The sequence below is a fragment of the Carica papaya genome, chromosome 5, assembly GCF_054855325.1.
Source record: "Carica papaya isolate Zhongbai chromosome 5, ASM5485532v1, whole genome shotgun sequence".
NCBI classification, from domain to species: domain Eukaryota; kingdom Viridiplantae; phylum Streptophyta; class Magnoliopsida; order Brassicales; family Caricaceae; genus Carica; species Carica papaya.
Window position 1 is genome coordinate 2,101,124 of NC_142313.1, and position 23,825 is coordinate 2,124,948.

Below are 23,825 nucleotides of genomic sequence, written 5' to 3' on the forward strand. Positions count from 1 at the left end.
CTGCGAAAGCTGCTTGAATTACCCAACTCAACAAAACGACATCGTTTAGTATTCATCTTCTTCTTTTCCCTCCCTCGGTCCCTCGTTATAAATACCATTCGCCATTGCAAAGCCAGGGAATCATTCATCGGTGACAGAAAATGGCGAAGACTCTCCAAGTCGATCAAGTTCGAGCTCAACTCGCCCAGCGTGGACTCAGTACCACTGGAACCAAGCCCATTCTGGTCAGCCTCTTTTCTTATTATCGCTTGTTACTCTAATTGACCGGGTTATTACGAAGTTACTGCTGGGAGTTGTTGCAGGTGGCGAGACTCGAAGAGGCAATTCGAGAAGAAGAAGACAATCAATCAGTGGATGTCAGCAAGAAGCGAGCTAGGGATTCTCTTGATGAAAATGATGGTTCCAGCAAAACTCGGGTCGTTGACAAGTTCCGTGGATTTGGTCTTAAGCAATTGCGAGAAGAAGCTACTCGTCGCGGCTTATCTTCCACTGGCACCAAGAAAGAGCTTCTCGAGAGGCTATGTGATGATGCGGATTCATTGGATGGAAAGCCTGATAGTATTCGTACTTTCCTTTCTTTGTTTTAGTTATTTGTGATTTTTATACTCAATGTATGCGAATTTGAGTCTGCATTTTCATATTCTGATGTGAATTTTGGGGCATCATTGAAGGATGTTTCTGTGGCAGGTCCAGCGGAGGAGGAAGAGTGTAAGGAGAAAATAGTCACCGCTACCAAGAAGGGTGCGGCAGTGTTGGACCTATGGCTTCCCGATCACATAAAGACACAGTATCATGTTCTCCAACTGGTAATTTATCCCAAAAATGATAAGATTCTGTTAGTTGCTACTTGCTACTTGATACTTACTGTGAATTCGAAAAGCTACATATGTTTGGAAGAAGTGACTACTAATATGGAAGGAATACTTAGTTCAACCGTGAAGAAGTGAAAAATATAACTTCAAGAGCCTTGAGAAATTCAAGAGTAAAGACAAAATAACATAACTTGATTTAACTTGAATTTACAAGTAAATTAGAAGTAATATATTTTAAAATTTATCAAAACTAGTATTAATTTGATTTATAATTCATTTGGGAATTGAACTGTTATTTCTCTTAGTTGAACTAATAGTTCTTCAAATGATTTATAGTTCATATATCCCAAAAACACTTTGAGTAGTTTTATTAAAAGTGCGAGCAATTTAACACAATGATAAAAATACAATAATATTTTTGTGAGAACTGGTTTTTCTTTTGTTCATTTTCTTAATTATTCTTGCATGATGCAATGCAGGGTGATGATATTTATGATGTCATGTTAAATCAGACAAATCTTACTGATAACAACAATAAGTTCTATGTGGTGCAACTACTAGGTTGTCTCTTGACCCTCAATATGTTTCATTCTGCTGTTGAATCTGTTATGTTTGGGAAAGTGATGGAACCTTCAACACAATCTGTGACTTAAAGATGATGCTTGTCTACTTTAGCGAATTCATAAAGTAAGACAGGTGGTCATAAAGTAATGGAATGGGATTATATCAGTAATATAGCTTGGTGGTTTATATGGACTATGTCGCTACACAGTTTACGAAGCAAGAAGATGATATTAGATTTATCTCTCTGGTTTTGTGGATTTTTTTTTCTTTCCTGTCTTACACTTTCAAATCTACTTGCAGAGTCTGATGATGCTAGGACATATATGGTCTACAATAGGTGGGGTAGGGTAGGCATAAAGGGTCAAGACAAGTTATTTGGACCCTATAACATGCGAGAGGCTGCAATTGCTGAGTTCGAAAAGAAGTTCTACGACAAGACAAAGAATCATTGGTTTGCCAGGAAGGAGTTTGTGTTTCATCCGAAGTGCTATATGTGGTTAGAAATGGATTACGATGGGAAGGAAAAAGAATCAGTTGTAAGTATTCCAAAGTCTATGTGATTCCTTTTTGCTAAAATAGTTGAGTGTCCAATATAATCGATATCTTGGAAAATGATGTTAAAGGCCTCTGGTCTATTCTTGAAGACCAACCAAGAATAATGAAAAGAAACTTTTTATACAGATATTTTAATCATTCCTTGGAAGCATGAAATGAAGGGTGATTCTACATCCTATCCCAGTATGTCTACCTTTCAATGTCATTGAGTCTACTGCTTTCTGAGTTTACAATGTTTTTATCAGACAACCAAGAATCCTTCTCATACTTCAGAAATTCAATCCCGGGAAACAAAGCTTGAGCCATGCCTTGCTAAATTTATCTCTCTCATTTGCAATGTTAGTATGATGGTGCAGCAAATGATGGAAATAGGTTGGTTAATCTGTCACTATCACATGATGATACAGATATTAACATACGAAATATTAAAGATCTTTGTTGTTTTATTTCAGTTATGATACTTCCTTGTAGCTTATATTCATAGTTTTTGAATAATTCCCTTTATTCTATTAAAAAATTATTGGTATTTCATGATAGTATCATTCTAATTAAATTGCAGGATACAATGCTAATAAGCTGCCACTTGGTAAGTTCAGCAAGTCAACAATTTTAAAGGTGAGAATTTGAGTTATAACTTATTTCTTTGATTCATTTGATTTTAGCCTCTTAGTTTTGATAGATTGTATTAATTATTTTATTTTATTTTTCAACCATAAACATTTCAAAATTGTCTACCTTCAGGTCTAGTTATAATAAGAGGGATATCATGGATCTTTTGTTTAGATATTTCACTGCTAATTAATGTGTAAAATTGTTGTGTAACGTTTTCTTTTAATAAAAACTGATGTGAAACATCAACTTATTATTTTCTGATTAGTTGTCAAATAATCATGTAGATTTTATGTGAATCATGCCTTCAGGGCTGAACCTTTTTCTGCTCTGATTTCAGATATTCCTGCTCATCATATCAATGAAAAGATATGCATGATTATTGAGCTCAGTGGGACAATGTTTTGTCACAACCATAGTTCAAAATGCTATCACATATCATAATATGGTGTTTCTAGTTCCCTTTCAGTGTCCAATTTCCATTAAGTTAGTTGTATTCAATTTTTTAGGGCTATGAAGTCTTGAAGAAGATTGCTGATGTCATTGACAAACCGAACAGGAGAAAACTTGAGGAATTAACTGGGTAAGACCCTATGAATTTGCAAACTAATTTATCATTTGCCGACCAATTTCCTTCATACTCTGAAGTGCATGTCTGGATATACCATTTTGTATCCATCTCTGCTTAAAAATCCAAAATCCTGAACTGTAGTTCCAGTGAAGTTTGGTTTTCAGTTTTCAATCGGCTTTTTAATTGCAGGGAGTTCTACACTGTTATACCTCATGACTTTGGGTTTAAAAAAATGCGTGAGTCCTCTCTTGTCTTTGTGTATGCTTCTTGAATTACATTCTCTCCTAAGGAAAACATCCAATTAACACGAAAGTATGATGATTTCAGGAGAGTTTGTAATTGATACGCCTCAGAAGTTGAAATGCAAGTTGGAAATGGTGAACTTTTCCTTTGAATTTAATATATCTGCTTTTTTTTTGTTTTGTTAAATTTCCTTCCAAATGGAAGGAGTCACAATTTTACCTGCCCCTTTGTGGGCTTCTGTTATTCTACAGCCATTCAATTCTGTTGTTTTAATTTATAAGAAACAATTCTTATTTCCTTCTGTGGATTTTAAGGTTGAAGCTCTAGGTGAAATTGAAGTTGCAACAAAATTGTTGGCTGATGACACCGAAATGCAGGTATTTCTTGTTTGCTAGTGTGCATTGCTGATGATTCTCTCTGTCTGAATCTGTATTTGTTGGTAAATTTCTGAAAACTAGTGCGCAAAATTTGAATCAGCATCATAAATGCTCATATTGTATTATGGTTCTCTTTGTTCCTAGCTACAATTATGATTCTAGACTTGAATGAGCTAGTAGTCCTCCCTAATATCCATTTCAAGATGAATAACCACAGTACCACTTTCTTTCTCTATGATGCTGGCTCTTTTTCTTAGATTTATTCTCTACTATCATTTTGTTGGTTTTGCGTGAAAAAGTGGGTTTGCACTTTGGATCTAAATATCAATTGTTGGTTGGAAATGAAATATCCTCTTTCAGATTTCAGGATATAGAAAATAATGATCATATACTTATGTGAGTGCCATAAGATTGTAATATTGAAAGGAAATTATGTGTGTACTGTCTTCTTCCCCTCTCTGTATCCATGCTTCCAGTTTTATGTCTGTGTGAATTCCCCGTAAGCAAACATTATAATGGCATTTCATTTAGTTTTTATAATTTGTTGGTACTTGATTCTGGAAGAGATAAATGGCACTACCATATGAGAAGTTGTTTTTAGTCTATGAAAACAGGGTAAGGGGACATGGTTGTGGAAAGCACATAATATTTTGAGAAGATTGTCTATGGTGGATGTGCCCCATTTTGGTTCCAATTGTGCATATAAGACAAATTGCTTGGTCAATCTGATACTTGTTTTTTTTTTTTGCTTTTACTGCATTTGCCAAGTGCCTAATTTAGTTTCTTGAACTGTGTTCTCACAGGAAGATCCCTTGTATGCCCATTATCAATGCCTTAATTGTGAGCTGATGCCAGTTCAAGTTGATTCCGAAGAGTTTATTATGGTATCCATATTTTATTCAGTTCTAGAGTTTGAAAACAAAAGTATGATCGGTTGTGCCTTTTTTTTTCCCTTGAGGGAGGAAATGGAGGACAAAGTTTGGCTGTTTGAAACCTGAGATTTTCATTCTTGGTACTGAAAAGTGATTCATAATTACAAGAAAGAAAAATTCTATAAAATTGTTTTTACTGGATTGATTTATAAGACTTTTACTGTTTGGTCTTTAGCCTTGATGCTTTTGCCCAAATGTGGTCAGATTGAAAAGTATATGCAGAACACTCACGCCAAAACACATTCAAGCTACACAGTTGATATTGTTCAAATATTCAGAGTGTCACGAGCTGGTGAAGTTGAACAGTTTGGAAAGGTATTGCTTCATAACCTTTGACTTTAAGCGACTCTTATGTTTATTTGTGATGTTTTAGGAGCGTTACGATTTTTTGTTTCAATTATCTGTAGAGTTTTTTAGAAATAAACAGCAAATATAATTGCCTTTCACTCAAATTGAGCAGTTTGCCAGTTCAAGCAATAGAATGCTCTTGTGGCATGGTTCTCGTCTTACAAACTGGACTGGCATTCTATCCCAAGGTTATCTTTATTGCTCTTGTTATAAGGTTTACTTGTTTCACTTTTTGTTTGAACTGAAAAATATCTGACTGCAACCGATATCCTGACATACCACCAGGTTTACGGATTGCTCCTCCTGAAGCACCTTCAACAGGTTACATGTTTGGAAAGGGGGTTTACTTTGCTGACATGTTCTCAAAAAGTGCAAATTATTGCTATACTACTCGCTCATCTACTGATGGTGTGCTGCTTTTATGTGAGGTGGTTATTACGTTGTATATCATTGACTGCAAATTCTATCCTAAAGCATGCAAAAGAAACATCCTTATCATCTAACATATTGGACATTTTGAAAACATTTTGATATACTTTCCACAGTTCAGTAAAAATATAATATGATGGAGAGCTTTTTTCAACTACCTGATCTGAAGATTGACCTTGTATACCTGGTTGATGTTTACATGCCACACCTGTGGAATTTTTGTTGAATGATAACACTTTCGTCTTTTATTTCGGAAAAAAAGAAAAAAAAACACTTGTGGAATCTTTGTTATTTCACTTCATCTAGATTGCTATCATTAAGATTTTCTTCTCCCTTCCCCTCAAAAGTGGACTTGAATGTGTCTTTTAGGTTGCATTGGGTGACATGGCTGAACTCACACATGCAGATTATAATGCTGACAAATTGCCAAAGGGAAAGCTAAGGTCTGTTTATTACACTTGTATAATGGTGTTGTGTTCCAATTCATGTGATTAACTACCGAATAAGTTCATAACAAGCCATTCTTCAAAAAGTGTTATGTGCTGTCACCATTAATGTCATCGTCTGGCCCCTAAGGTCGATCTTCCCTCCAAGTTAGAAATTTTGAATCCGCAGCCTCTCAAGTAATTTGTTGCAGCAGATATGAGTCCGAAAGTTCTATTTTGCCCTTAATGATCATATATATTGTTTTGATTTAGAACTCAATGTTGTTTAAAATTAATACTGCAGCACAAAAGGAGTAGGTAGAACAGCACCTAATCCTTCAGAAGCTCAGGGACTCGAGGATGGCGTTGTTGTTCCTTTAGGAAAGCCAGTAGACCAGTCAAGCCATCAGGTCTTTTTTAATTAATTATAAAATATGAAGAAAAACTGATCTTAACCATTGAATCAAGTTTAAAATTTTCATTTAGCACGCATATCTCTCATTGGTGTACCTGCATTTATTATTGCAGGGGGCTTTATTGTACAATGAATACATAGTGTACAATGTAGACCAGATTCGGATGAGGTATGTGATTCAAGTGAAATTCAAATATCATTGACAGGCACGAGGATGTTATTTTGCGAAGGTCGCAGATTTGCTGGTGGCTGGCGTGACAAGTTTAGTGTTTGTTTTCATCATGCAAATTACTGGTGTAGCATAGTTGTGCTTTTTTCACCTTTTGGGGAGGAACCGGTTATGAGGAAATTTGAGCTATAAATGTTATTTGTATGTTATGGGTATTAAGTTGATACATGTAAAAATTAAAGCCCTAGCTTTAATTGCCTAAAGAACTTAGGACTTAGTAAGAAGATACCTTAGTAGTTTTAACTGATACCAGAATTGGCTCTCGGAAAGTGTACAAGTAGACGAGGAATGATGTAATGAGGCTTATGCATAAATGAATAACAATCCCTCTATTCTCCCTTCTATCTCTAATCTTTCTTAATTCTCTTCTCCTTCCATTTCTCTTATGCTCATACCCAGATCACATTACTTTTTGCAATTCTAAGTTAGGGTTGAAGGCTGAACAATCCTCAAAGTTCACCACAAGAAGTTCAAATGATGCTGGGTTGATATGGAAATAGTAAGCGCAAATGCTTTTAACGTTAACTATGAGAACTAACCCTTTTAACTGCTATGACTTTTCAAGGTTTTCCCCATGCTATATAGCGGGAGAAACACAGGTGGGATGGAGAGGCCCTAAACTCAAATGATTTAATTCTAGGAGCAAGTATAAAATGAGGCTTGGGAGCGCAGGATGAAACTTTTGGGGCATGGTATGTTCTATTTTTATTTATTTATTTATTTTTGCTTAGACAGGTACATTTATGTTTTGAGTGTTTCTTTTGTGGGGAAAATCTATAATTTGAGTGTTACCAATTTATAATTAGCATTTTTATTTTTATTTTTGGTAATGCATTGCAATTTAATCTTTGTTCTTATTTTTTAAATTTGAATTGCAACGAAGCTAAATATGATTGAATCACATACGTCCTGTAATTTTGATTTTTAAAATTTAATTGCTTGATTTCTTCATGCTGGCAGAAGCCTTATTTTCAAATATCTAAAAGGTTAAGCACAAATGCATAATTGAGCTTGTAGTTTTTAGAAAGTTTCCTTCTTAAAGTTTAAACTGTCTTTATTTCTTCTTTTTTAGTGGGGAGGAGGGAAGGGTGGCGGAGAGGGAGGGGAGAAGAATATTAAATAGGATAGTTGAGAAGTGGAACAGAAATTTCAAGTATCGATATGAATGCTAGCCCAATTATAGCCTTCCTGTTTCGCGTTGCGTCACTCCTGTTCTTTAAATTGTATGTTTTGTTTTGTTGCTGTTTCTTTTGGGTGGGGCAAAGTCAAAGATATTCATCGAGCACAGTTGGAATTTAGTTGCTTGGAAGGATTGATTTGATTTTTGAGTGAGTCTGATTTGAGTTTGAATAATATTTTTATTATTGAGTTAAGAGAGAGTGCGTGAGCAAAGAAGAAAAATGATTAGGCAAGTGACTGAGTGGACTCAGTACAGGAGTGCAGGCTGCACACGCTAGCATTTACTTATAGCGTAGATATATATATATAATTGTTTATGACGACTTTCATACACGAATCTATATATGTAGTGTTCTTCTTCCTCAAGACAAAACACATGGTGACTTCAAAAGCCTGACATTACCCAAATTCTCTCTGACTTTCTTTTCATGTGCCTTTGCTTCTTTTTGGGAGGCAGCTTAGGCTTTAAACCACCAGACCTTGGTTTTCAATATTTTGGCAAATTATATTTACTACTGTTTATTTTCTTTTTCGAAAAACAATAATATAGCCGGAATTCTGAAAAAATTATTTCTTACACCTATTTTTTCTTGCAAAAAAAAAGTAACTCTTATTTTTTTAGTTATTTCATAATCACATATTGTTTACATGATCCATAATTTTTTTTCGCTTGGCTGTGCTTTATGTGCAGACACAAGGGTTGAGCCGAGCACCTGATAGCATCACAACTATGCACATACTATTTGGCGAACAGGTTGGTGGCCATATGATACAATATTAAATTGACAATTTGAATTGGATTTACATATATATACCCTGCAATAACTTAAATTGTTATTATGAAATTCCAGAATTCAGATAAATTATATCAAACAAATATGTGAAAGCAAATTTACCATCTTACATTTGTTGGAATTAGTTGATCTTTGTCATTTCTCTGGAATAAAATTTTGAAAGGATAATTTTTCTTAGAACTCAAAAAAGAAATTGTAAAGCCTTAGACATGTAATATTATCTTTTTCCATTTATTTATATATGAAATCACCATGAAATGTGGGGGGGGGGGGGAAAAAGCTGGTAGCCTATTCCTTGTAGACATGTAAGGAATCATGTCGACCTTTGAAACAAAAAATTAAAGGCCTCCTCACTCATCAGCCCACCCCATACTCAAAAGCCTTGTGCCCAACACGCAAAGCCTAAATGCCCTCTTACGTTATTCTCCTCCAGCACTGCTTGACTTGCACCACCACAACCAAAAAAACATAATATATATATATATGTATATGTATATGTATATGTATGTGTAATATGTAGTTGGATGATGGGTGGGGCTCAGAGAAATCATGGCGTGAGATTCTTGACTCAAAGGATAGTATTTGTTAGGGGGGGCGGGAGAGGTTAATTATGGTTTGGTTGGGTGTCTATAGGGTTTCTCAGAGATTTTGTTGATTGTTTGTCCCACTTCTCTGCCCTGCATTGGATCCTGAGCCATACACGTACAAAAAGAATTAGAATGAAGTTTTGAAAATCCAGCTACTCCATAAATCCTGTATGATAAGTAATTTAATAACTCATTTCTTTTTCCTAAAATGAGAGATAGGGAGTACAACCTATTTCCAGTGAACATTACCAGTAGATAGGGATTACCATTAAATTTTAAGCAAAGAGACTAGAACTAGAGTTGTCCCTAATCTGGTTAATTACCTAAAAATATTTATTTTGTGAGTGTGTTAATAAAATAATAGTGATTAAATTAGATTTTATTCTAATAAATTATATGATTTTAGTGAAAAAATATTTTTATGATAGGTTAATACACAATATAATCTCTTTATATATAAAAAAAAACTTGTTTAATTTGCTTATAAAATAATTTTTTTTTATATAAAAACAAGGTAAATTTTTTAAGATATGAAATATAAAATTAGAACTGAATGCATGATGAGTTAGCTTGTTAATGTAAATCTAAAGGCAAAGACAACACTCCTCTTTGTTCCCTTCCTCACGTATCCACTTTTGAAATTTGTAATTTGTGTGCACCACCATGATTGCATGCCATCCCTACTTGCCTTTTCCCCTTTTCCTTTCTCTAACATTTTACTCAATCTTCTTCTCCCCCTCCCCCCCTTCCCCCTCTCTGCCATTATAACCATAATTAAACCTCTCTCCCTCTCTCTCCCTCTCTCTCTCTCTCTCTCTGGGTTCTCAGTATAAATGCAGCTCTGCTTATACTTCCACACCTATATATATATACCTGACCCTTCTTCACCTCCTTCATCCACCTCCTCCTTCTTCCCCAAAACTTTCTTAACTGTTCTCTGCATACATATATATCCACATACATATATATATATATAGAGAGAGAGTGAGACAGAGAGGTTACCGAGGCAATTGGGTGAGTAGCTCCCTGTTGGAGAAGCAGGGCACGTGCAAATTCTCCATGGCTTTCCCCTCTTTGCACGTGCTCCCCTTCTCCAACATGGGTTCCTCACCTTTCCAACTCTCTTACAGAGACCCTACCCACTACACTATGCTGCATGTATATACTATATACTACATTCATATACATACATATATATATATATATTCCGAAGTTTTTGTCTATGATTAGGTACCGGTCAGTATTTTTTTAAAAATTTACTTGTGTTATTTTTTTTTTAATTTGTTATCAAGTAGAAAATATTTTGATATGAAAGGAACATGTTCTAAAAGTATTTTAACTTTAATTCAGAAAAATTCGTCTGAAAATATTATTAGTATAATTTACCCATCCCACGGGCTTACTCTTTATAGATTAATTTAATCTAATTAAGAATTATAACGTCAAAAAACCAATTAAGAAGTTATTAGGCAAAAATAAACATTAATCATTATTAACAAATAATAATAACATATCATTATGGGCCAAAATTTTTTAATTATCTTCTGCATTTTCTCCTGCTCCCTGTATCTAAATAACACATTTGTACTATTATAACCAATTAATTATTAGCGAATTCAATTCTATAATTTTTTTTAATCATTTTTTTTTTGGTTATTATGTTGATATTTAATAAAAATATTAAGAAGCTAATAGATTTGATAAAAAAATAAAATTTTCTTTGGCTTATAAGTTCAAAAATAAATTAAAAAAGCTCTGCTAATTTGATTTATTTTTAAATTAATTAATTTTTTTTTTTTAAAAAAAGCGAAACCAAATACCATCTTATTATGGGCCATGGCTTCTGGGATTTTGACCCTCCAAATGGTCCAACTAGAGAGAGGAACTAAATGTGCTCCGACTAGAGGCCCAACTACAATTCCACGTGGCAGCCAGCTAGACCCTGCTCATACTGAAAGGCATTTTCTGCTTTTGGTTTTTTCGGGCTGGGAGGCCAACTGAATTCAAACTCGCTCCCCCGCTCACTCACTCGTCGCTCGCTGAACATTCAGCAATTCTTCCCCTTTCTCGATAATCCAAGCAAGATATTTCGGATTCAGAAGTTCAAAAAGGATCAAATCGAAATGCTTCACGAACTCCTGCTGGCTTTGTTGGGTTACACCGGAGATCTCATAATCGACGAGAGAGAGCACCGGAAAGCTCTGGGCATAAACTCATTCTCTGATCAACCCGCCTTCAAGCTCGCTCCTGATATCTCCTTCGTCCAACGAAGCGATAGGTACAGAATAGTGTGCATTTTAAGTCGTTAACTTTTTTTTTTTTTTTTTTTTTGTAAACGCTTACGCAACCTTAAGAAAGAAAATGGACGAATTGTGGATTGCAGGGATCTTATTGAGAGGATAATTACCTTAGGGTTTTACTACAGAGAGCTCGATCGTTTTGCAACCAAGTCTCGGAATTTTAGTTGGGTTAGGTCTCCCTATCTCGCAACTTCCCAGACTGATCATGACTTGTCCAACTCCCAAACCCTAAAACCCAGTGTCTACCGCAGGGCCATTGCTAATGGCATTGTGGAGATACTTTCAGTGTATAGGTCAGCTGTTCTGCACATTGAACAAAAACTCTTGTCGGAAACTATACCCATTTTGGCTACTGTTACTCAAGGCCTCACGAAGGTTGGTTCTGGTTCTTGAATTCACTCTCTCACTATTAACACCTTTCATTTTCACTCTCAAAATGTTTCCTTTATCTTTGGGTTGATCGTTTATTTATCTCTTTTGTTCAGTTTTTTCTTCTCTTGCCGCCTCTCTATGAACTCATTCTGGAGATTGAACGGGATGATATTCGTGGAGGACAACTGCTAAATCTTTTGCACAAACGATGTCACTGTGGCGTCCCTGAGCTGCAAGCTTGCATCCGAAGGTATTCACTTACACCTCAGTTCTCCCTTTGTGGGGTACACTCTTGAACTGCTGATTGCACTGGAATGCTTGTTTGTGTTCTCCTGTTATACTTTGTATCTGTTCTGGCCTTTATGTGTCTATGTGAATGGTGGGAATTCTCCAAAAGAAATGGTATTATCCTACATGCTTAGAGTTGGAGCATGATCTGAAACTATTTGAGGGTTGTGTTCAGCATTCAGTTTAAGTCTTCTGAACTGCAGGACTGCATAGATGCTTGGGTAATAGAAATAGTTTCTTTACTTACTTCAGAGCTGGTAGTGTATATGTTTAAGATGCCAGGATCTTCTTGTGAATTGCTGGACTACGTAAATGCTTGGGTAATAGAAATAGATTCTTGACTTACTTCAGAGTTGGTTTCCTGTTTACTAATCAATTTGTGTTCAAAGCATAGGCTGCTTTGGCATGGGCATCAGGTCATGTACAATCAGCTTGCATCATGGATGGTCTATGGGATTCTTCACGACCAGCATGGAGAATTTTTTATTTGGAGGTAAGGGTCCATGTATATTCTTTATCCTCAGACAAAACCAAACTATTCTTACATTGTTTTTTTGGTGTGATATGGTTTCTAGTCGGTAAGAGACGATATAAGATAGTTATGCAAGGTTCTATGGTGCTTTTAGATGCTTATGGTTTAAGTAATCTGATCAATAGTTTGCTTAAAATATGACTTTAATAAGCTTCCTACCTCAGTAAATTCATATATGCAGATGCTTCATGAGATTATTTTTGAAACCTGTTTCTTCTCATATGTCACGTGCTTATGCCTTTTTCTAAACTGTTAAAACAATGGTACAGCTGTTTCCCAGTTGATTGAACGTTGTTCACTAAGTAGTTTATAGTGTTAACAAGTGTGCAATACTAAATGGAGGAAAAAGAGAAAATCTACTGAGCGTGATATGTAAATGATTGAAATTGGAGTAAGCTAATCTGAAAGTTATTGGACAGCTGTTTCTTGTACCAGTAAGTTGATTGTCAAAATTTCCTTATGAGTAGGAAACTTTAACTTTCCTCTGGATGTGCTTGGCTGTTCTGTCAACAGCTCAAGGTTTTTTTACTGTTACCATACTCTTTGAGTGTTGATAAGATCAGAAAGTATCACTTCACAAAAAACGGGGAATAGAAAGAGGAAGACATGTAAGAAGCTGGTAGAAAAAGAGAACATTTATTTGTCCCTGTGTGACAACTTATAATATCTTTGGCTCCAGAAGAACTGTTGGCATTGGAGTTTATTTACGTTTGTTGGGAATATAACATAAAAATTTGTAGTCTATTTTATACGCTAGAAATACTATTTTCTCCCAAAAAAATATTACAAATGCTATGGGTATCTATTGGACTTCAACTTCTCTAGGTTCCTTGATGCTATTTCTGATATTCATGCACTCTATCAAAGAAAAACTTTATGTATGATTATACACCTAAAAGTGATAATGCAGTTATCTTACTTCTCAGGCAGGAAGATAAGGATATAGAACATGGCACATCTCAGCCAGATATTTCTGAGAAGTTAGCATGCATGACAACTGATGATACATCTTTAACAGATTGGCACTTGGGATTTCATATTTCTTTGGTATCTTTGCGCTCTCTTGCATTTTATGTTTATCATGTTCAACACTTGTTATTTTGTGCAATTTGTTCCTTGTTCTATCTGGATGGTAGAAAATGATGTCAGTCTTGATGGCAGTCTTGATGGTAGTGATGACAGTCTTGATGGTACTGATGACAAGTGGATTCTGTATTAAGCCTTCATGCATAAGAGTGCTAGTATCTTGGTTCTTTTGTAGAATTATGAACAAAAAGTGCTGCATCCACAAGCTGCATCAGTGGTTATATCAAAGTTTTTTTGCTTTAATTTGGTGCATACGCCTCCTTTTTTCTCTCTTGTTTTCTCCCCTTCTGTCAATGTTGCTAGATATGATTGCAGTGGATTCTCTTAGTTTTCATTGTGCTGATTATTAATGCTTCTAAATGTTCTCAACTGTATAGATGGTCTCAAATATGTGTACAAGTTACATTGCGCGTAGCCAAAAATGATTCAAACTTCTCCGACTTGAACAGGGTGATACATTGGTTGTCCATAAAAGATTAAAAAATTCATCAATAGTCTCTTCTACCATTATTATTTTACATTAAATATTTTTATAACATCTTGCACTATCTATTTGCTGCTCATCTCATGTTTGTCCAGCTATCAAGTTTATACTGAACAAATATTCCTTTTTGCCCTCTTGGCTTATGTCTGAACTTTCATTGCATCTCCAGGTTCATTAATTTTTTCTTTCTTTTTAATTTTAACTGGGACCCAAATGTTGCCTAATTCTTGGCAAATATATTTTCCCAATTTTTTTTCTTCTGCTACACTTTTGCTTCTAATTCTGAATTTTGAATATAACCTTGTTTGTAGTTTTTGACACTTCTACTGTTCTTTTGCAGGATATGCTGCCTGAGTATATTCACATGCGTGTCGCTGAGTCTATTCTTTTTGCTGGCAAAGCTATCAGGGTTCTCCGTAACCCGAGCCCTGCTTTTCGATTTCAGGATTCTGTATACCATCAGCAGGTTACAGAAGCCTCCCAGAAAAGTCAGGCATCTACTGAGCGTTTCCTTTTTCAAAACAATCCATTGTTAGATGACGAAGTGATTGGAGAAGAGCTTCTTCCACAGCCTGAGGCTGATAAGATTGAAAATATGCTTCAGGACCTGAAGGTTCTCTTTCATTATTAAATATCATTAGATGTAATATACTATTCTGCTTGATTTAGGTCATTTTACTGCTGATAACTGTTCTTGACTAAGATTTGTTCTTATGTCATCGACTAAAATATCTGTTATTCTAAAAGGGAAAGAAGAAAAAGAGCATCCTGTGTTTTCTTCTAATCTTCTGTAATAGCACAATTAAGTTTTAACTGCCTTATTTTATTTTATTTTTTATTATGCCTGTAGGAATCATCTGAATTTCACAAAAGGTCATTCGAATATGCCATTGATTCCATTCGAGCTGTAGCAGCCAGTCATCTTTGGCAGGTGCTTGATGAGAAAAAAATTTTCCAGTCATCTTTGATCAATTCAGTTTACCCTATGGCTTTATTCTGCAGCTTGTTGTTGTACGTGCTGACTTGAATGGCCATCTAAAAGCTCTGAAAGACTATTTTCTTTTAGCAAAAGGAGATTTTTTCCAGGTAAATGATGGCTCTGAGCTACTATGTCATGTATTTAAAAAGAAAAAGTTTATGAGAAGTTCTTTGGTCTTAATTTTTGTAGCATTGAAGGCTTTGCTAATGCCACCAAGTTGCTTTTTGTGAGCATTTGATGCATGATGTTTAATACTTGCTCTTCCTATGCAAATGAAAGAAAATGTTTTGTAATGCTTACTTGAATCTATTTGTCAGTTAACTTCTTATGTTAAATTGATAGCTTCAGTTGGTTATGGTCCACTTATGAATCTCCCTATCAATGTGTATTGGTAGACCTGAAAATGCTCTGACTAAAATTATTTTTTGTGCGCTAATTCATTTCTGAGCCATATTGAAACTTGAACAAGCTCCGTAAAGGGACATGTATAGATATCTAATATCATTGCCAATTATGATTTATTTTTGCCTAATTGTTATGTGGCAGAAAATTATAAATTGGATCTTTCAGGAATCAGGATTTAGTTATAAGTTTCAGTAATTTAATACTAATAATTTTCTTATCTATTGATTGGATCTATTTCGTATTTATTGATTGGATATATGTGTATATGCCTGTATATGTATAGATGAACTAGGGTCTCCTTTTTTTGGCTGTTGTAGTGATTAGAACCCTCATCCTCTTAAACAAGAGGGGAGGACATAACTACTTCACTAAGGACAAATGATTGATTATATTCAATTTTTTTGTGGTAGGAAATTTCTTTTTTGAAGTAAAACAAAAAAAATTACAACCACCAAAAATAAATTTGCCCTTGACTTCCTAAATTTACTTTAAAGCTGCAAAAACACTATCCTTGTAGATATTTTTCTCCAAAGCAACCTTGACCTGGGTCATGTGAGTTATGAATCTATATGCATCGACTATTCCTCACTAAGTGCATTAATATCTATTATGTCAGTGCTTTCTTGAGGGGAGTCGTCAACTAATGCGTTTGCCCCCTCGCCATTCAACTGCTGAAGCTGATCTTATGGTACCATTTCAGCTGGTATGTTAATGGACATGAAAGAGTTTAGCTGCTTTATGTTAGGTTAATGGTTAATAAACAAACTCATGACTGTACCTGTAATGCAGGCAGCAATAAAGACGATTGGTGAGGAAGACAAATATTTTTCTAGAGTATCACTACGGTTAGAGACTATTTTGACTTTTTTATGTTCTATTTGGCCATATAGCCGATTTTCCCAGTTGTCTAACATTTTCTACTTCTATGAAAAATACATGCTTAACCGTTTTCATGCATCTCTCAGGATGCTTTCGTATGGAATCACAGTTAAATCTTCTAAAGTTGATTTGCCAAAGCCAAAAGCATATGTTGATGGAAACTCAGGTGTTGCACACTTGAGCACATCTTCAGATGTATCCCTTGATGGCTGGGATGGTATTGCTCTTGAATATTCTGTTGACTGGCCCTTGCAGTTGTTTTTTACCCAAGAAGTGCTCTCCAAGTAAGATTCTATCAGCTGTCACTACCTTTTAATCCTATGTTTTAAACTGTTGAAGTTAAGGCTAGTTTTTTTGAGATTTTTTATCATCTGTCCTTTGGAGGAGAGGAAAAGACCTTTGAAACATAGAAGCGTGCTTTTGAATTATTTTTTCTCGGGAAAACAGTTACAGAAAACTTTGAAGTCTGTCGTTGCTTAGTTCAGCCTTTTTTGGGGGAAAAAAATACTTACAAAGAATATGCTTCAGGTACTGTAGGATCTTCCAGTATTTGTTGCGGCTAAAGAGAACTCAAATGGAATTGGAGAAATCATGGGCATCTGTGATGCACCAAGATCACACTGATTTTGCCAACCGCAATGACCACATGAAATGTTCAATATCTCAGCAACGGCGGCAATGCTTTAGACCTATGTGGCGTGTTAGGGAGCATATGGCATTTTTAATAAGAAATCTTCAATTTTATATCCAGGTATAAGACCTCATGGTTTTTACTTGTGGTTTTGCCAACTTTTCTTCACAAAACCATTCATGAAGAGAAAATTTTACACATTCATATCCTACCAATGTCATGATTTGATGATTCTGTTCCTTATACCCATCCTTTAGAATGTGCAACCCTTTTTGTTTCTATGCATTCATTGCTTGTGTTGATATGAAGATTTCAAGTTGCTTATGTATCACTTGGTTAAGATTTCTGCAAATTGTGTAAAGCAGTGACTTTATGATCCAATACTTGAGCACAAACAAAACCTCATGGTATGAGGACTGAGATATCAATGCACAAGGCTTCCAGGATGGAGCTATAAACTCAACTAATTTGACCCTCATAATTTTCATGTTCTGATGTATTACACTGCCTTGTTAATCAGAGTAAGTTTATCTGTATTGGGGAGAGGAATTCAATAATTGGATCTCTTTTTGGGACATTTTTCTGTCTCCATATGCTACGTTTATTGAATGGATTACCGACAAAGGAACTTTTAGTATTAAAATATTAACTTTTTATGAAGAACTTATATGATTAAAACGTGATGCAGTAAACTTCATCCTTTAAAATGGTCACTGATTGATTAACTATGAATATGCTGAATCATTTCTCTCGCACTTCCTGTTTAAGGTTGATGTGATAGAATCCCAATGGAAAGTTCTACAAGCTCATATTCAGGATTCTCGTGATTTCACTGAACTTGTCGGTTTCCATCAGGAGTAAGTGAATGTTTTTTCAATTCATTTTCCGGTTGCATCTTGTTTCTTTTTTAGATATTATTTTATAAATTATTCAATTATGATGGAAGGTTACTAAGCTAAAGACTTTAGTATGCTCTCAGTGCTCTAAAGCCCACACCAAATATGGACCAAGCTGTTTCATGATGTTTTGAACCCAGTTCACTTACCGCTTTAGTGGGCAAACAGCCCAACCCTTGGAACATATTAAGGCCTCAGGTGGCGAAGAGCCGACATCGAGGTGTCAAACCTTCCCGTCGATGCGAGCTCTTGGGGCAGATCGGCTTATTATTCCTAAAGTAACTTTTATCCATTGAGTGACAGCCATTCCATTTGGCACTATCGGATTACTAAGGCCGACTTTCTTCCCTGCTCGACAGGTGGGTCTTGCAGTCAAGTTCCCTTCTGCCTTTGCACTTGAGGGCCAATCTCTGTCCGGCGCGAGGAAAGTTTTGCATGCCTCCATTACCTTTTGGGAGGCCTATGCCTCATAGGGACTATTTACCCAAGTTGCTTCAAGGATAAATTCCTTGTGCTCATTGTTATTTAGCATACAAAACTGAAGGTGAAAGATTTATTACAATTTATGTGCCATCCTAATTCATGGCAGTATGGTAACCTACATTTAGTTCTAAGCTTAAATTTTGTTGTCTTATAAATTTATGAGTTGTTGTTTTGTTCTGACCTCTTTCAAGCATAAGTTATCAGCTCACAAGCTGTCAGAGTTTAAACTATAGCTGAATGCTTATGTGCTTCTTATGTTGCTGGCAGGTATTTATCAGCTCTTATTTCTCAGTCGTTCTTGGACATTGGTTCTGTGTCAAGGATACTGGATAGTATTATGAAACTTTGCCTTCAGTTTTGTTGGAACATAGAGAACCAAAAAAGTAATGCAAATACAATTGAACTTGAACATATAACTGAGGTATGTCATGATGTTTTCCATTTGCTTTGATATGATACAGAGCTTAAAATGTTGCCTTGGGTATAACCTCTTTAATTTAGTCATCTTTCTCATGCTTTTGAGTTTGAATCATGCATGACTTAGTCTTTGTATTGGTTGGTACTTTCATCAACTAATGGTATTCTTGGAGATTTTCTCTCCCTCTTTCTTGAAGAAGTCTCTAATCTTTTTGCAGATATATAGTTTCTGTTTTAATTTCCCATGAGGGAAAAGGTGACTGTGCTCCTCAATTAGATAAACCTCAAGCCCTGCAGCTAGTTTGCTTGCATAAATCCATGCTGACCAGTTAGCAGAAAGCTCCAAATTCTTAAGTATACTTTAACAAAAAAATTTGAAAGGGGAATTAAAGCTCAGGCCATCTTGGCCATAGTGCCAGAAATCTCCTTATGAGGAGGGCGTAATGTCAAGGGTTTGAACCCATATTTCATGTACACCAATAAAAAAGGGAACTAAGGACAAGTCAATAACAAATTTTTTCCTTGTAATTTTTAAGTGAGAGGCTGACTAACTGGTTGAGTATTTGGGTTTTCTTAGATGTATCGTTACCACCTCAATCTCATGTACTCATTCACTTGTTCTATCTTTCAAACACACACGTGCGAGCACATTGTAGATGACATTTTTCATTTTGCCTGCAACCTTCTGTGCTTTGTCTGAGATGATCCCGGACGGGGTTGATCAAGGTAATATCAGAATATTGATCTGCCTGAAATATCAGCATGTTGCCTGTATAATCTGGGCTGTTATCATGCATATCCAAGTGGTTCAATAGGCTGTATGTTCCTCTTTAAATATCAATTATTTTTACATTTATCCAAGGGAATGATGCTACGATTTCTAAATATTATTTTATTCACTTTTGACAGGAATTTAACAAAAAGTCAAACTCCTTATACACTATATTGCGCAGTAGCAGGCTTGCTGGGAGTCAGCGAGCCCCATTTTTGAGGCGGTTTCTTCTGCGTCTAAATTTCAATTCCTTCTTTGAGGTAATTTCATGTGTCCCAATACTTATCTTGTTAAAATTACTGTTTCAATCATTTAACATAGTATTGGAATAAAATATCTATTGTTCAAATCTTGACTATGATCCCGTTTCTGTTAACTAAATTCAAGATGAATGAAGGTTGGTTTTCCTCTTTGTGTTTATTCAACGTATGAAGCCTACCAGGTTTATGTGTGTTTGAGGGACGTATTAATTTGTAAATCTTCTGTTAGGTTCCTTCTTATAAGCTTAAGCGAATGAGATTCTTAGGAACAATCAATTATTTAGTACATCACGGGGAATAGGCATAGCTCTTCAGTTTCTGATAGATGGCTGTTTTCGTTGATTGACAGGCAACTGCAAGAGGTGTGCTGAATGTTGTAAGACCCCGGCCAACACTTCCTATTCTGAATCAACAATAGGATTAAACTTTCCCAATTCACAAACGCTTCCAACAATTTTCTTGGTCACAGCCCAGCACCAAGTTTCGTCCATGATTTCTGCACTGATGGAATCCAAGTGAATATTTATATCCTGCTTCTCTTCTCTTGAATTGTAGATGGCAATTCAGGTATTGGGCTTGAGGCTGCAGTTTCTTCCCTGCTCAGAGTTGACACATTAGTAAAGCATTTTTTCAAAAAACCAGTAAGGCCTTCTATGGAAGCTGTTCGGTGCTGCTTGGAAAGCAAGGTTGTCTTTGTAATTGCTAATCGGTCTGATTTGATACCTGAATGCAAGGGTCTTTCTGGTGGCTAGCTGCTAATGCACTTCTGGATGTTGTTTGTAAAGTGTGTTTCTTTTTATTTGCTTGTAAAGTGAACTAATTTTGGGAGGTGAAAATGCAGAAATTCTGAATTATAATCACATGTGTAAAACAGCAGAACGTGTCACAATTGCTACATTACGTCTCTGTACAGTCTGATAATTTATCAACAAACAATATGAAGAACTCAAGGTGCAATTGCAATTACAAATGTCTTTTTCATTTACAGTTAAAGCTCTTCAAATCCTTCTTCGTCCCCTTCTTCTTCTATCCTCTGAAACTCTCTCCTCCATGTTTCCATCTGTCAATCCCTCGAAGGAGATGTACATTAGATAAGCAAAATAACAAATATTTACTGTATGGAGAATTGTACAGTACCTTGGAAGAATTTTAAGGTATCATACCGTACAGCACATAGCCATTTGCGTTGCGTTTAGTTTAGTACTCTTCAATTCTCATCCAAATCTTTAAACTTTCAATTATTTGATATGCAGAACACTTAATACGAATTGGGAATTGAATGGAAAGGAGAATATAATACAAAAAAGATAAAAATTTGAAAGCAAATAGCATTTCAACTCTGAAAATAGAAAAGAACATGATACAAACAAAATAAATTTTCTAAAAAAATTAAGATTCCAATTCGAAGGCAATTCCATCAAATTGAAATGTGAAGCAAAATCAAACTTACGGTGGTCGAATTGCCAAAGTAGGATAACATTTTGTAACTAGTTTTGGCTATTAGTGATTACCACATTTTAAGTTTTCAGATGCATATGCAAGTTTTTAAATAAAAGTCTGGGTTTGATTCACTAATTACCGAGAAGGATTGTATAAAAGTTAGGTTGGATTTGCATGCGTGCTACAATGTATCATAATCTTTCTTATCTGTAACTCAAAGAACAAGTTAATTCACCTGGTCATCAGAAAATCTCAATTGCTCTGCAACAAATAGTATATTATCATAGCCTCCTGGTGATAATTCCTTGCCAAAGCTCCTCGCTAGATGACTGAAGCTGATAATGTCCACCCTGAAGCCATTCCTCATGAAAAGTTTGTCCGTCCATTTCTTTGTATCCGACTGTAGAAGACCAAGCAAGCTTTCTTAGGGGAAAACATAATCGACAGAGAAACACTGAGTGCGTGGAAAATAAAGGAAAGTGACCTTAATCCCAACTTCAGTTTCTGCCAACCACACAGGCAATTCTCCCATGAAAAGGCATCCTTTCGTAGCCAAACCACTTACAAGGTATAGAATCTCTTTGAAACTTGCCAAAGTCATCACTGGTAGACCCTACAAGAACATGCCAAGTATTCTACTCAAAATCATTCCTTAAAACAAAGTTTCCATGTTATAATTACGGTATGCTTTAAGAGCCTTTATCACCTGGATGACCCATGTACTCGGACGACTACCGCTGAAGCCTTTTGAGCGCAGAGTTTCTTCTATGCCTGGAGATTCCATGGGAACATGAAGTGCCAAGCAACTCCTGAGAAGCTTAGCCCCAACAGCTGTTTCGTACAAAGACAATATGGGATTACTACTAAGCCAGACAAGTAGGAGAAACATTTAGAATAATCAGAACCTAATTGAAATTCGATAGCAGATCAATGAAAAGAAAACTAGAAATTTGAAAATAGACTATTTGTCTAAATGAAGCCAGGATTTTTGGATGTCATTCTGCGATTCAGAATCTATCATATGCTGAAATGCGAATACTTTTTCGAGTATGACACCTGCATATGTGAAGCTTTTGTTGATAGAATGTAACTCGGTTACATAGACTACAAAAAAGAAGATAACAATGTCCTTAAATTATCCTTCAATTTAGTCACCACAGATTGTAAAACAATTGGGCACTCACAATCTTTTGCAATGACATTGTGCTATGAGTATATACTAGTAAAAAATTTTAGTCAGGAAGATGAACCTTCAAGCTTCTCAGCTGAACTTCTGAAAATCCTTTCTGGGGATATATCAAAAATTATGGTTGAGGCTGGCCAGTTAAGCCTATAAGGTCGAGTATCCATGCCATCTGTTAATAGAACAACCTGCAGAGTATCAGTAGGGAGCTAAAAATACTTTCACAGTGGGCAAACTAGCCAAAATTCAATTAAACCCATGTTGGAAAGACTGCTAAATTACCTGCTTGACTCCATCAATTTGGTTCAATGAACTAAGCAACTTGCCATCGATGAACTTCGTTGCAAGACAATAATGGTCCGAGCAATTGTTAAGATCAACCTGAGCGTTAGGAGGAACAAAGCAACCAGCATATGGATCCACGAAAAGGGGCTCTACGGATAAAGACATTTAGTCAGATATTTAGCATACACCTTATACATGTATATATCTTTTTATTACTTAAAAATTGAAGTATATCAGCCGTTTGAAAACAGTAGCACAACTGATTAGCAGAGAAGAACTTTTGCAAAGAGAGTTTAAGTTCAAGCAAACTGATACCCGTAAAACAATGACGTTACACTATATATATATCAGAGACCAAGCGATCACTTGCAGAGCTGCCAAGAATATTTGGACTTTGCATAGCCAAAGCCTAAAAGTGAAGCAGTAAAACCACTTTATCCGCGAAACTCGCGCACAATAGACTCAGATAAACCGTTTTGAATCATTTGGATACGCAAAATGATTACTATAATTAACCCAAGCACATAACTTTCGTTATTTATGATACGTTCACTAACTGCTCGACAAAATGCCGCAAAGAAAAAGAAACAACGAATGGCACGTAGAGAGTGATTACCAGGTCGATGGGTCTCCCGTAAACGAAGAGAAGCGGCATTAATGGCGGATTGGAGTAATGGGTCAGCTTCATCGTTGAGTTTCGCTCCAACCCACCTGTTCTTCCGCACTGGCGTTCTTAGCGGCGGGCGGACGACGCAAAATCTACTTAAACATTCCATTATTCACCTGTAAAAAGTTGGGGGAGAAGAGACTAGTCAGGCTACGAAATGTTCGCTGGCGGGTGAATTCAACTTAGTCAATATGGATTTTATCATTTCACCCTTAGAACTAAAATCTCACTACGGTCTTAAAATAATTTAAAAACTCATTATCTTAAAATCACATTTAATTTTAAACTATTATTTATAAAATTTAAATTTAAATTATTTAATAAACAAATCTTGGTAAACTAAATTAAATTTTTTCAAAACAAAATTAAAAATTCAACACATCATACTACTGATAAT

At 35.6% G+C, this 23,825-nt stretch overlaps 3 protein-coding genes across 7 annotated transcripts; 2 read left to right on the top strand and 1 right to left on the bottom strand.

Moving 5' to 3' along the window:
- Positions 1–6: 6 nt before the first annotated feature.
- PARP2 (poly(ADP-ribose) polymerase) lies at positions 7–6,853 on the top strand. Of its 3 annotated transcripts, none has more exons than XM_022051227.2 (18): positions 10–224; positions 303–558; positions 688–806; positions 1,292–1,373; positions 1,677–1,912; positions 2,177–2,303; positions 2,491–2,546; positions 3,050–3,123; positions 3,301–3,347; positions 3,439–3,488; positions 3,669–3,731; positions 4,535–4,615; positions 4,868–4,978; positions 5,124–5,199; positions 5,297–5,439; positions 5,810–5,883; positions 6,170–6,275; positions 6,394–6,853. In XM_022051227.2, the coding sequence occupies exons 1-18, from the start codon at positions 141–143 to the stop codon at positions 6,481–6,483; spliced, it is 1,875 nt and encodes a 624-aa protein (XP_021906919.1). In that variant the 5' UTR covers positions 10–140; the 3' UTR covers positions 6,484–6,853. The 3 variants fall into 3 exon arrangements, with proteins under 3 accessions (XP_088075491.1, XP_021906919.1, XP_021906918.1); XM_022051226.2 differs by having other exon boundaries at positions 12–224; positions 303–564; XM_088219365.1 differs by lacking the exon at positions 6,170–6,275 and having other exon boundaries at positions 7–224; positions 303–564.
- Positions 6,854–11,033: 4,180 nt separating this feature from the next.
- On the top strand, positions 11,034–20,840 carry GCP4 (GAMMA-TUBULIN COMPLEX PROTEIN 4). 3 transcript variants are annotated; one of them, XM_088219362.1, is made up of 16 exons: positions 11,036–11,347; positions 11,453–11,744; positions 11,855–11,991; positions 12,424–12,522; positions 13,488–13,608; positions 14,472–14,744; positions 14,982–15,062; positions 15,134–15,217; positions 16,132–16,218; positions 16,305–16,360; positions 16,481–16,678; positions 16,923–17,145; positions 17,794–17,882; positions 18,672–18,825; positions 19,731–19,853; positions 20,203–20,840. In XM_088219362.1, the coding sequence occupies exons 1-16, from the start codon at positions 11,193–11,195 to the stop codon at positions 20,269–20,271; spliced, it is 2,241 nt and encodes a 746-aa protein (XP_088075488.1). In that variant the 5' UTR covers positions 11,036–11,192; the 3' UTR covers positions 20,272–20,840. The 3 variants fall into 3 exon arrangements, 2 of the variants coding, with proteins under 2 accessions (XP_088075490.1, XP_088075488.1); XR_015818954.1 differs by lacking the exons at positions 18,672–18,825; positions 19,731–19,853; positions 20,203–20,840 and adding exons at positions 18,005–18,199; positions 18,281–18,665 and having other exon boundaries at positions 11,034–11,347; XM_088219364.1 differs by lacking the exons at positions 18,672–18,825; positions 19,731–19,853; positions 20,203–20,840 and adding an exon at positions 18,005–18,280 and having other exon boundaries at positions 11,034–11,347.
- Positions 20,716–23,774, bottom strand: LOC110821338 (S-adenosyl-L-methionine-dependent methyltransferases superfamily protein). Its single transcript, XM_022051133.2, has 7 exons — positions 23,378–23,774; positions 22,759–22,910; positions 22,544–22,664; positions 22,000–22,124; positions 21,778–21,906; positions 21,529–21,693; positions 20,716–20,913 (listed from the first exon to the last, which is right to left on the bottom strand). The coding sequence occupies exons 1-7, from the start codon at positions 23,535–23,537 to the stop codon at positions 20,842–20,844; spliced, it is 924 nt and encodes a 307-aa protein (XP_021906825.1). The 5' UTR covers positions 23,538–23,774; the 3' UTR covers positions 20,716–20,841.
- Between the last annotated feature and the right edge of the window lie 51 nt (positions 23,775–23,825).